The sequence below is a fragment of the Labrus mixtus genome, chromosome 2 (assembly GCF_963584025.1).
Source record: "Labrus mixtus chromosome 2, fLabMix1.1, whole genome shotgun sequence".
Lineage (NCBI taxonomy): Eukaryota > Metazoa > Chordata > Actinopteri > Labriformes > Labridae > Labrus > Labrus mixtus.
In genome coordinates this window covers 33678060-33692026 of record NC_083613.1, presented here as the reverse complement: position 1 = coordinate 33692026, position 13967 = coordinate 33678060, and the positions used below count along the sequence as shown (strand labels likewise).

The window sequence follows — 13967 nt, the reverse complement described above, 5'->3', positions numbered from 1 at the left end:
TGCCGGCTTCCTTCCTCTTTATATAATTATTATGCATGAGCAGACAACATACAGTAAATGCCTGAGATGAAATGAAGAAATGATTCTCACTGTTTTTATGCAAATGATGCAGTAGCTTCTTAAAAACGTAGTTTTTGGAAATGGCAGGGAGTCTCTCTTGTGGACTTGGTAAAGTCTCTTTCAGGGAAATAAACCCTCAAAATGAATCTAGAAGTCAGATCCAATCTAGGTCAACAACTGGGTCATAAATGAAGACATAATGCATCATATGTGCTCTGCACTTCATGTTAAAGGACTCTGGAATAAGTAGAACTGCATATATGATGTCCGACTCCAGTTCCTCAGGAAGCTGAGACAGGCTCACCTCCCTCAACCCCTGCTGATAAACTTTTATCGAGCCACCAACAAAAGCCTCCTGCTGCACTGTGTAGTTCAGCATCTGCACAGCAGAGGACAGGAGGGACCTACAGCTGTTGGTGAGGGCGGCAGAGCGCGTGATCGAGGCTAAACTACCAGCCCTCAGTGACGTATAAACCAGCCGGATCAAAGGGTAAAAGACCCCACCCACCCTGGACAATGTCTCTTCTCACACCTCCCCTCTGAAAGGAGATACAGGACAATCAAAACAAACCCTGTGAGAAAAAAGAGTCAAACATGTCTCTTCCTGTTTTTACAGACATTGATCGTTTTGTGTGTGCTCATTCTGCAGAGAGCAGAGAGAAGACTCTGCCTCTCTTAACATTTCCCTCTATCACGGATTCTTTGCATCATGTCACTTTAGATGTGCACACACTGTTGCACAGACGACAACAACAACAACAACAACAAAGCATTGCAAACACAAAACCTCTATGGTGTCATTTCACACAGCCTGAGAAATATCAGTGATTTATTTCAAAGTGTTTTAAATGAAATGTTTCTGTTTGTATTCAGTCAGTGAACTCAAACAGGGAATCACACAACTCAGACGAAAGAGGCGCAGACGGATAGTAAGCAAAAGAGGAAGTTCAAGTTCAAGAAGTCAACACTCCTGTGAGGCACAGGCTCACTGTGTGTTACATGTTGTGGTCCATGTGAGATGGAACAAACAGTTAAGAATCAAACATGAGAATACAATAGAGTTGTAGATTATGTTTTACAGACTCTGATGACAAAACAACAACAACTACACAAAGTTCTAGTTAGCAATAATATCTACACAAAGACTATTTGAAGAGTCACATGATAAATATAAATTATATATTTAATATAAAAAGGTACATGAATACTTGCAAAGACTTTTATTTATCAGTCTAAGAGCGTCTCTGTCGATGGTATTCAGAGGAGCTGTTTGTCAACATGCAAGGCAGGCAGCTGATTGGGCCCCCAGACCAGTAGGGGTCCTCCAAGGGCTGACAAACTTTAAACCACAGCAGTGGCTCAAAATGTGCAAATTTTGCAATGACAGTAGGATACCTCCCTAAAGGGGGCCCCATCAGAAAGCACTCCCTCTCCTTTGCAAACCAACCTTTGTCAGTGGTGCACATCCCTACTTACCACCCAGCCTAAGTCATGAAATACTTTCCATGTGTGGTAGATTTGACAGATTGGAGGTAAAAACAAATCTTTTGTATGTTACATTTATAAGGCCGTTAAAATCATTACAAAGGTATCATCTTTAAGTAACAGTTCATAAGATATGTGTTGTAAAATCAGAAGCGACCTGCATACATTCAAATATATGAAATCTAAAACAGAGTGTGAACACAGTGCCTGTCGAGGTCATCGGCTTTTGTTGACGGTGCTGTACAGAGCAGCTGGATCCTCTTCAGGTTCTTTACTTCTGGTTCTGAAGGGGAAAATTGATCAACATGAAGTTTAACTAAAAGAATTGAGTTACCAACACGTCCATTACAGGATTAAAGTACAAACACATCTGAGGAAGATAAGAGCGAAAACAGATTTCATCTTATGATGAGAGTTTAATGTTCCTGTTGTCTCAGCTGCTCACCTCATGGCGCTGCTGTTCCTGGTAAATTTGACAGCAGCGTACTCAGTGACGTCCTGCTGCTCCGTTCTTCTGGGGGGCTGAGCTGGTCTGGTATTGCTGTACAGAGGCTCCTGGGTTTTAGAGAAGTGTATGCTGGCATACTGAAGGTCTTCCTGCTCCTCTGGTTGTCCCTGATTAGGTGGACAAAATCACTTTGAGCTGCATATTTACCATGTGGAGGTTTTTCATTTAAAAAGTGAATTCTAGCAGAGGACCGCAACCAAGATAGGAAAGGCCACAGCAACAGCACTTATGGTGGTGATGTTATAAAAAATACTTGTAACACCAACATGAGTGTTGGCACACAGTGTAGAAGGGGGGGATTTAACCATTTTTATTTTAAGAACGCTAAAAGTTAAACATAATTAGGGGCGTGGCTGAGTTGACTCCCAGCTGGGCGTGTTGTAGCCGTTTGTCAGGAGGCATAAGACCTCAAAGACAGCCTCAGGAATTTGTTTCTATCAGACAAACATGAAATGTTCTTTCTTGTCAGCAAGTATAAATGATAAATTTACTCAAAGACAGCAAGATAAAAGACATGTCACCAATCAGTAACTTTGGACAACATTTTAAATCTAAATAACTACATAATATTTACTTTGCCCTTTTCAATAATACATGTATGGTATACATTGTATTTGTTTTTAACAAATTCTTCTTCCAGGTAGTGGGTGGGCTGTGCTAGCGCCCTCTAATGACCAGCAGCTACTGTTCATGATGTCTGGAGGAATTAATGCAATGATTGTGTACTGGTAGGATGTTCAGCAGTGAGCAGTCGGCTGAGTGAAATATTTGCTTGGTCAGATAATTGGACGGACCATATCGAGCACATTTACTCTTCTGGATGAACGACCTCTGAGTAACACAGCAGTCTGAATGAATCAGCGTTTATTTAGTACTAAGATATTAATCAGAACTATTCTCACCTGCTCCGTGTGTTCTTGTCTCTCTTCAGCCTCAGACGGTTCATTGGAAGCCCTCTTTTGTCTTGTGAGAAGAATTTAAAAGTATGATGAATTATGTTTTTTTAGATATGACTGACTTTTAATGATTCAGTGAAACGAAGCAGCTCACCTGATCCACACGAGGACAGAGAGGAACACGATAACCAGGAGAACAACCGTGATTGTTCCAGCAACAGCCACTGATTTCCCTCCCCCTGACAAATGGTGACCAAAGCAAAGTGTTCAGATATATTTATTATAAGTCCGTCCTAAGCTGAAACCTCCGCTGTTGAAAAATGAAGCAGATGTTGAAGTGTAAAATCCTGCAGTTCTTCGAGTGTCCACTAGAGGCTGGCTGCAGAAGCACAGGAAGTCATTTTTACAGCAGAGATTAACATGTTTACAGCCTGGTTCAAAAAACCAAATAGGTCTTTTTAGCTCATGTCTCAATCAGCACACACTGTACGGGGGTGAAGGCTGACCTGATTGACAGGTACGCACCATATAAGGGTTTCTCAAGAGGTTTAAAGCCTCAGCTCCAGCTCTCAGCCTGTTATGTTGACTGAAAGTTAGGATGAGACAGCATATCCAGCATGGAGACCGCCATCGATGGGTCTACAAAGCCCCTGCAGGAACTGATTGGTTACAGTTTCAGTCGTACTAACACAATTTATCGACTATCTCTAACAGCATGTGAACATACTGAATGTTTCCTGAAACTAACCAAGTAGTTTTGGTGGGTTGATCAAACCAAGTGCGTGATTAACAGGCTGAAACGGTCAGTTTAGGTAGGTTGACTCTGAATGATGACAAATGTGACGTTAAGTCTGCAAGTTGGGTTTCTGAATTGTTGTTCCGACTTGAGCAGGCGTTCATCTGCATTTTCCAATTAGAAGCTAATTTTTCCGATGTGTCCGACACCACATAAATGCAGAGTAGGAATGTGGAAAGTTCAGTGAAACATTTGAGTGGCTATGAAACTGGAAAAATTGGGGATGTTGGGTTTTTAGGTAGGTATAGTACACTTTTTAAATAATAGGTGTTTTACTCACATTTGACATTTATAGAGATGTGTTTGGATGTCCTTCTCCCCAGCGTGTTCTCAGCTTCACAGTAAAACTCTCCAGAGTCAGAGGACTTGATGGAGCTGAAGACGAGCTGAGCTTCTCTACTGAGAGGTTGATTGTTCTCCTTGTACCAGGTGTAATTAGCTGCTGGGTTAGCATCACTGCTACAGGTCAGAGTCACTGAACTGCCCTCCACTATCTCAGCAGAGGGACTCACTGACACAGAGGGAAGCTTTGGAGCATCTGGAGGACAACAATTACAGATTGAACTCCCATTAGTATTGAAATTCATGATTTGAAAGAACTTTTGTACCACGATAAGTAAAAATGAGAGTGACTTACACTGGACATCTAACAAATGTTGCAGAGATTTGATCTGTCCATGTTTATTCTCAGCCTGGCAGTAGTAAATCCCTCTGTCTTCAGACCTGATGGACGGGAAATAATAACTTTGCCCTTGTCCTTTTAGCAGGTTCTCCTTGAACCAGGTGTAATTAGCTGCTGGGTTAGCATCACTGCTACAGGTCAGATTCACTGAACTGCCCTCCACTATCTCAGCAGAGGGACTCAGTGACATAGAGGGAAGCTTTGGAGCATCTGGAGGAGAATAAAAGTCTGTTTAAAAAACAGTATGAACATTCAGGCCAAGTTCTAGACTACTTTGAATGGGGGGGGGGGGGGGGGGGGGGGGCAATAAGAGATATTGGTTGACGACTAAAGTTAATGAGTTTTATTTTTGACTGTAACTCGGAGTGTTTTATGTTTTAATCTAAAGCTAAAGTAAACCAAAGTAACCAAAGCATAACTTTTATACTTGCGCTTTAGTTTATTTCATGTTTAACCCCCCCCCCCCCCCCCCCCCCCCTTATAGGAGGACAACTTTATTTATGCCAAATTATATGTAATCATCTATTCTTACAGGACATGGAAACTATAAAGGTTAGCCACCTGCATTCATTCAGTGTAGTTTTTCAGTCTACTAATGATTCTATTTTCCATATTCATGTAAAACTATACGGTAATTTGCTCATTACAAATGCCCAATAATATTTCATTATTAACTTATCTTTCATGGAATCATACAATTTGTTTTGCTCAATGTCGCATGACTTGTTTATGATTTTATGTTCCCTGACACCTTTACTTGTCACCACACCTATCTTATATTACAGTCTTCACAATATATTTTTAACAGGTTTTTTTAATTCATTTTTTGTGTTTTTGTGTTTTTATCTGTTGGTTTTTATGTTTTGTGCCATTCTTTTTTTATATTTCTGTGACTCAAAACATGTTCTTTACATGATCAGGCTTCTGTTTCTTTGTGCAATAACGCTAACCAATCCATCCATATCCAGTCCAGTTGTGATAGCCTTTTCATGAGCCAGAGTCACCAAGTTTCTCTTTCTCTCATGTAACATTGTGCGCCGGAAGGGAAATAGGACATGGGAAAAAGTGGAGTTGACGCTAACATTAACGCTAACCTTAGTTATTGCCGAGTAGCTTGTTAGCTAATAATACATTTAATTTGTAACACACTTTACATTTTTGCAAAAAAATCTCAAAGTGCTAAAAAAATAAATAAAATAGAAATAAAAACAAATTTTATCAACTAAGCAACTAACGCTAACGCTAGCTACTGACGCTAACACCAACACATCCAGCTAGACCACTAGCTTACTTACACTTACGAGACGCAACTATGATATAAAATATCAATCAACAGTAGCCTTTATAAAATTCCAATCTCCCAGACCGACTGGGTCTTCAGCTCAACAAGATATGATTACACGGCTACAAGGAGGCTGTGTACAGTTAAGTGACAGTCTCAATCGATCCGGAAATTGACAGCCTCTCTCGTTGGTCTCCATATTTTATATGGCCAAACCAACCAATCAAGTATTATTAAAACATATTATTTGGGAGTGGCATTTTCTGATTTGTTGAATCGACGAGGAAAAAAAACAAAACTTTTATATCTGAAACTTGTGATGAAAGGAGGATATTTGGCTTTAGTGGGGCAGGCTGACCATTTGGGGGGGGGGGGTTGGGGGGGCATTGCTCCCCCCGGCCCATGCCTAGAACTGAAATCTTTCAGAGTTTATGTCAGTGGTCTAAAACTTAAAATACTAAGAATACAGCCTTTTAAAGTTTATTATTACAGCTGTGAAGCATTAGTCCTCATGTCCTGTTAGAATCAGTATCTTTTATTTGACATTCTCTCAGTCTAAAGCTGTAGAGATGTGAACTTCTCTATAAGTTAAAATCCTTTTGAAACAACATATCTTTGAAAGTGATAAATACTTATGATCCTCCTGCTACAGCCCTGCGGTCTCATTTATAAAAGAGTGCGTAGAATCCATACTAAAAATGTACGTGCGCCAAAAACCCGGAAATGGCGTGCGCACAAAATGATTCAGATTCATAAAACCGTTCGTATGCACACCTGCACGCAACGTTCCCTTTATAAATCACGATACACCTGGAAATGTGCGCACGTAGATTAGTCCCACGTTCCGCCCTCCACACGCCCACATTCAACCATAAACGGTCAACGCAAAGCAGGTCGTGAATGTAAATGCGTACAAACGAGGGGGCGGAGCTAAGGTTTCCAGCGCTGGATTGCAGTGATTTCCCGGAAGATTAACGACGAAGAAACGAAACTTTCTGACCCAGAAACGGAGGCGTTTGTGAATGAAGTGAAGGATAAAATGGACATATGGATAGTTTACTGCAGCACGAGTATATCTGCAATGTTTACATGTTTACATGTTTACGGGACCCACACTGACTTCTTCATATTGTCAGAGTGCTCACGTCAGTCAGCAGTCTGCCTCACTCTATCATATTAGTGATCAAAAGTTTGATCAACGAACAAAAACGTTTGATTGTTGGTCCTTTTTTTCGTGGGAAACTCCGTCTGCTCTGTGACTCATTATGAGGATATATAGACCTAATGATCGTGTCAGAGATGACCTGACTTAATGTCCACACATGAATTATTTACAGAATAAATACGTGCAGCTGATGAAGATGTGCTGAGTAACGAGAAGGCGAAATGTGTGAAGCCATCGCCGTGTCTCTGTGCGTCTTGATGCAGTCATCTTTATTAAAACTAAAAATCACACTTGATGATAAATGCTCGATATTGAAAGATATTAATGAAAACTGGAGGCTCTATGGTCTCTGTGTTAGTCTAATGTTTAACTCTACATCAGTGATTACATTAGTGTACAAGTCCGGTCCTCTGAGGTCCGTCTGGGATAATGAAGGCGAGACGGCGCTGTGTATGTATGGGGCGGACTTATATATATTTTTTATTTTTTGTTTATATATTGTCATAATGAAAGTGACTTATCGGAAACGGCTCACTAGATGCGCGATTATAGCCTAAATAAAACCATCGGTTTGAATGATTATGATGACGTGGATCTGTCAGTAAAGTTTGATATTTAGTTAAATAAAATGTGGAAGAGACATCAAGATGTATCTGCAGGTTTCAATTCACCACGACTCTGTGTCACCAATTTCCCATGCCTCCAAAATGTACGTACGCCTAGGTCATAGTTTGCTTACCGGTGCGCACATTTTACCGTCAGGTTTGTTTTTATAGATCACAAACTGTGTGGGAAAAGGCGTACGCCAGTTTCAGACCCCATTTTGTGCATATGCAACGGTTATAAATGTGACCCCTGATCTCTAACCATCCACGGTCTCAGCAGAGAGACTCACTGACACAGAGGGAAGCTTTCATGCTTCAAAAAGAGACATAGTTTAATAACTGACATTTAAATGAAAACAGCATTTAGTGAAAAGGTTTCTGAAGATTTGAAAGTCATTAACAGACAGGATAATCAAGGTGTGAGCAAACTATGAAACTACAGAGAAATCAGGTCAGTAAGGAAAGTCTCCAAATGTTGAATGTTGCTTTTTAAAGTGTTTCACTCACATTTCACATCAATAGAGATCCATTTATAGGTCGGCTTTCCCACATCGTTCTCAGCTTTACATGAATACTCTCCAGAGTCAGAGGGTTGAATGTAGTTGAAGATCAGCTGAGCTCCTTCATGAAGGTATTTAGAGGTCTGATTTCTCTTGTACCATTTAAAAGTAGCTGCTGGGTTAGCATCACTGCTACAGGTCAGAGTCACTGAACTGTTCTTCTTGATTTCACCAGCAGGAATCACTGACACAGAGAGAAGCTTTGGAGCATCTGGAGGAGAATCAGAGAGACCTTTGTCATTCACATCAGATGATGATGAACATATTACATTTTAACTTAACTTTTGGTTTTGAAATTGAGGCTCATGACAGCTGAAAAAAGGTTATTTTTTTACAGTGAAACAGATAAACAGGACACTCTCTGAAAAATATAAAATAAATAACAAATACCACTGAGGTACATGCTGCTATGAGGCACCATTTAATAGTTTAAAGATTTCATCTGATGGTGTGAATCAGTGAAGACTGTAAATAAACTCACACACTGGAGGAGACGGGCACTTCTCATGTCCTGATAGAGCACAGGAATAACTGTCTGTCTGAAGAAGCTGCTCTGGTGGATAATAATAATATGATGTTTGATGTTTGATTTGATGTCCGTTCCTGAACCAGATGTAGGAGGTTTGACTGGAAAGTCCACTGAGACACTCAAAGAGCAGAGCCTCATGTGGTCTGCTCACCTTCACCTGGAGATCTGAACATGTGAAGAAACATCAACTGTTTTCACAAAACATGCACATATTAATACATGTATTTATAATGTATTAGAAACAGTGAGCTCAGAAATATTGAGGTGAAAGATTACCTGTGACTGACAGAGTGACCCCAGGTCGACCAGAATAACTGTCTTTGTTTGTTATGAATCTGAACCTGTACTCAGTCGAGTCTGTCTCTCTCAGGTTTGTGATTCTCAGAGTGCATTTGTTCCCCTCACAGATATTCTGCACACGACCTGAATACTCTGAGTCTGTTTCTACATCTTTGTAATAATAACCATCTTTTCTCAACCAGAATGTTTTCTGAAGTGAGTTAACTTCTCCATTTGTCCTCTCTGGGTATGTGAAGGTGCAGTTCATCTCCACAGTTGATCCTTTATAAGCACAGATCTGAAGAGAAGAGTAAGTCACTCTCCAGCTGCCCTGACCCTGAACCACTGTAACACAGAGCACATCAGGAACAACCATCAACATCCATAACTTTAAATAGAAAAAGTAAAAGTCTCAACATGTAAAAAAAAGGGAAAAAAGCACCATAATGGAACTTCAAACATGTGATTAAAGATATGATTAATCATGATTCAAATGTGTAATTGTTTGAAAGCTCTAGTGTAAAAATAGACTGTATAATAAAATTGACGGTGCAACGGCTGCAGTGAAGCCGAAAGATTTAGAGCGCCCCCTGCTGACTGACTGCAGTATAGGTCAAACCCCGCCTCCTCCAGGATAACAGAAATGCCATGGGGTCAACTATGAAATCTAAATGCATGTAGGGTAAAAAAAAAATACAAACCGGTTTTGCGTTGATAGTAAAATCAATTTTGTGTCATTTTTTAAGTTGTTTTTTATTAGACACAGCGAGAGAGGACGTAACAAACACACAAGAGTCTTTGAACTTTCAATGACAGTGAGTGTCTGCTTCAAATTGACACAAGAATCTGTTCTTCTGTTGACTGAACACACCTGAGGGATTTTTATGTTTCTCAGTACGTTAAATGTGTGTTTTCGTTAGAGGAAGTAGCGTGACGTCAATACCGTGTCTCTTCCAGTGGATCCCTACTACGCAGACTCTGGTTGCAAATATGTAAGCGTCCATCATGGGGATCATTTGGCTTCATCTTGTTCAACAGAAGGAGGCTGAAGGATGTTGTCCATTTGTATATACAGTTAAAGGAAGAGTAGAATATGTTCACTTGTTCTACAGTTAATCTGCAAGTCTTTGAGACCAGACATCATCCAGTCTGAAGGTGTAGAGAACGTTAAATGTGTTATTTAGACCTGTGAACTTTACGGTTGTAAGAGGAAGTATTGATTTTAAGAGAGAAGAACATCACTTTAGAGATGTTATATTTAGAGGATAATCCCTCTTCTTCACCATTGTAGGATGAAAAGACAGTTTTATGTATTTTTGATGTGGCTGGGTGAATAATGCTCATTTAGGAAGTGAAGGGCAACAAATTCTTCATCATCCAAACATCTGTGAGTGCTAACAAGCTAACATAAGTTAAGGTTAGCTAACGATAGTATCTGGGTCTCTGTCAGTCAGTGTTCTGGGGCAGTAATGTTCGTTAAAGGCAGGAATATTTAGATCAAGTTAACACAATCTTTAATGTCATGATGAGGAGAAGTCTGTTCTTTTGTTCCCTCACAGGGACAGCAGAGCGTCTAACAGCATTAATCCACAATCTCCTCCTCTCTGGGTTTTCTTTCAAACATTACATTCTGTAGAAGAACAACCCGGGCTCCTCTCCTCGTCGGTTAGTGCATCACATTCAACAACAACTGTCTCTCATTTGAAACATTGAAAAATTAAACTGATAAAAAAAACACGTAGGTGGCCACTGAGACCAATAACTTCTCAGTAGAGTTCAGCTACAGAGTCTTTATCGCCCGCCAGGTGGGCGGTTCCATAAGCGTGTGACGTCATGTGAAAACTATGACATGATTATAAGAGAGGTTTTGCCATACTTGGATGGTCTGTGGTAAGTTTGCTGTTGTGAAAACTGCTTCAAAAATGCAGAACTATGAGGCTTGACAAACAGAGCAGACACTTATACTTAAAGATACGATCTTAAAAACTGTCAACACATCACAGAAACATCTCACTTGAAAAATTAAGTAGCAGGGTTTGGTGCAGATGTTTGATAACAAAAGAGAAGATACTTTAATGAGGGACAAGTTTCCATCCAAAAAACTTAAAAAGGGATTTAAAATATATGAAGATAGAAATTGTATGAAAGAGATTCTGCAGACAAACTGCTTAAGAACAAATATGAAAAAGAGGCGATCGAACTAAAGAACTTCCTGTTAGACATTAATAAACAAAAATCTGAAAACTAACTAATGTCTGGAGAAGTCACACAACAGTATAAATAACTGTTTGTCGTATATCTGAGAAGATTTCCTTTAACATAAACTGTGATCCACTTTTCACACAGGTGACCTTCAGTCTGCATGAATCAGTCCCACATCTCCTCAGATTTCCTTCTTTAGATTAAATGAATGTAACTGTAGATATGAAGTACCTGACACAGAGAGGAGGAGGACGATAAATCCACTCACTGCTGCAGTTAAACTCATCGCTGCTCCTCTCATCTCTCTGTGTGACTGAAGGGACAATAAAACATGTTAGCAGATTAATAAGAACACAGCAGGACTCAAACAGTATCAGACATGTTGATAAATTATTCTACTTACAATGAAGAAGGATATCGTCTGAGAGAAGACTCTCCTCCTCTGCAGTGAGTGAACAGAAGACAGATATCAGGGTGTTTTTAACGCCTACATTTCCTTCCTCTTTAGAGGATTAACATATTTGATAAGTCAAACAGGAAGAACTCACGTCGCAAAGAAGTCCTATTGGTACCAAACTTGTTTTAGTGCAAACTTATTTTTTTCTAACAGGACATAAAAACTGAAGAAAGGGGTTATTGTAGTGGGAGCCTCACCTGGTCTAACCCCTTAATTAGCTGAACCATATATAAAGCACCTGTGGCAAAATGGCTGCCTTTTTGCCTTGTCTGCCTGTTGGTTGCTACATGTTCCTTTCTCTGAGGTAGGTTATGCATTCATGATTATTTCAAGCTTGTTCAAGTTATTCTGCATCTACTTAAAGTAAAAAGTTGAATTTGTCTTGAAACAGTCCCCTGTCTGCGTGTCTGCCTCGAGTGTACTGGTGTCTGGTTTGCTGAGGTTTGTCTTCTTAAAATAGTATAAATTCACTTCAGAGATGTGGAGCTATTTTAAAGGAACAATTTAATCCCCTCCTGTAGTGTCTGTTTTCCTGTTGGTTGACTTACCTGAAGTCTTGGTACCTGTCACCTTTTGCGTAAGGGTAAAGGTGTTCATTACATTTTTTTACACTGTTATAAAAGAGTTATAGTATGTAATGTGTTTATGTATTTCAGGCCTTTTATCGGCTGCTGTTTTTGCCTGTTAACGTTTTTCTTATCTTAGTGTTTTGCTTAGTGTGGCTGTTTTTTTTTGCATTTAGTGTTTAGCTTTGAATGACTAATGATTAGTGTTTTATGGATTTGTTGTTAATTTGTTAAATTGTATTTATTTTTTAATTGAACCAGCTGGTTTATTTGCTTTTCTTTGCTAATACTTACTTTATTCTTTTAGTGAAGTGGGGGCTAGGCCCTCTAGGTGGTTCCCTGCACTTGTTCAATCATGGCTTCGGGAGTGTCTTTTTTTACTGTGGCGCTGCAGTATTTAGACTACACTCATGTGTCATATTGTTGGGAACTGGCACAGAATTTGACACAGATCCTAGTGAGACATCATAACTCTCTTCTAACTATGAGCAGCTCTGTCAGGCTAGGTAGCTAAGCTAATTGGAAGAGACAAGGTGTGTGCAACTGTTGGACAGACCAATGGGTTCGGAAACTTGCAAAGCCGGAGGTTCAGTCACAGGCCAATAGAATTAGGCTTGACGTATGCACATTTAAACAATCTCAATGACGTGGTAGCAGATTAAAACCCTTCTGATTTAAAGGCGCATGGTGACGCTTACAAAAACACAAGGTTGCTTCACCTCACACACAAGTCACAAACAAATAAACCACATTGCCTGAATGAATTTAAAGCAAAATGCAGTATTGAAAACCATGTTTCCACAGAATAATGGGTGGAAAACACAGTTAAAATCACCTTACTGAAATGAAGCTGGTTTAAACTATTAATTTATCTGTATGTTTGGGACTTTATTGGGGTATATAAGCTTTGGTCAGTAAATTAAAGTCAAGGTTTGTGGAGGTAAATCTATACATTATGAATGAGCCTCACACGGGGCACCAACTGCAGTACTTACGTATGATTAGTTATGGATTTGAACAAGAACACTTTCCTAGAAGATTAACACATTTTTAATATCTTTTTGGATTATTTAAAATGGATACGATGAGCGTGAAATGCAATCCAATTAATCTCTTCAATTTATGCTCTGACATTTGAGTGCAGCATTGTGGTACGGCTCAGTGAGTAGTTAAAGTCTCTGCTGTGTTGTGTCCAATCAGTGTACAGTAAAATAGTCAGAACATTGATAGGACCAAAAAAAACAGCTGTTTTATTACTTCCACCACATTTATGTCCGTTCCTCCTACAAGACAGAGGTGACTGTGGAAATGATCTTGTGAGTTTGTACTGGTGATTGTTATTCTGTGTTTTTCATGGTGTTTACTGTGATTATAACATTGAAAACCACGTCACTAACAGAGACAGCAGGAGGACAGATTTTACATCGTTAAGAAATAGAAAGCCTTTATTGTCATTATACAATATATAGTAAAACAGAGAAATGCACCCACAGTTACAAAGAAAAAAGTGGTCATAAGTTATCACATCCTGACGAGTGACATGTAATCAAACGTCATGTTATTCACAGAAGTAAAACCAATATTTACAAAAACTAAACTTTGAGTGAAAATGTCATAGAGCAGATTGAAAGGTGACAGGAGAGGTCCTTTCAGAACAAACAGAATGTGAAGTGGGCCTGTTTGATTCAGAGCAGGAGGCTCTAACCTGACTGGACTTCACAGCATGTGTTCCTGCTCCTCTGTGTCTTCTGTCTGTGCTGCAGTGAAGGCTGACACGTTCTCATACACAACATCCAACTGATGACAGATGATAAGATTTGATCAGAAATATATTTCATCAGGTTTTACAGTTACAATGTAGGAAAAGATTGATAAGTAAGGACTCTCTCTCTCTC

The 13967-nt window shown here is 39.6% G+C and overlaps 1 protein-coding gene across 1 annotated transcript in view; it reads right to left on the bottom strand.

Moving 5' to 3' along the window:
* The window catches only part of LOC132955031 (hemicentin-2-like), a 28721-nt gene extending 17173 nt beyond the window's left edge, over positions 1-11548 (bottom strand). Inside the window, exons 1-10 of the mRNA XM_061027651.1 lie at positions 11453-11548; positions 11281-11362; positions 8845-9192; positions 8521-8733; positions 7987-8250; positions 4383-4637; positions 4026-4283; positions 3104-3188; positions 2956-3016; positions 1991-2160 (exon numbers count right to left, since the gene is read on the bottom strand). Of these exons, the coding sequence (XP_060883634.1) occupies positions 1991-2160; positions 2956-3016; positions 3104-3188; positions 4026-4283; positions 4383-4637; positions 7987-8250; positions 8521-8733; positions 8845-9192; positions 11281-11350 (1724 nt within the window). The 5' untranslated portion in view covers positions 11351-11362; positions 11453-11548. The remainder of the gene's footprint in view (positions 1-1990; positions 2161-2955; positions 3017-3103; positions 3189-4025; positions 4284-4382; positions 4638-7986; positions 8251-8520; positions 8734-8844; positions 9193-11280; positions 11363-11452) is intronic.
* Between the last annotated feature and the right edge of the window lie 2419 nt (positions 11549-13967).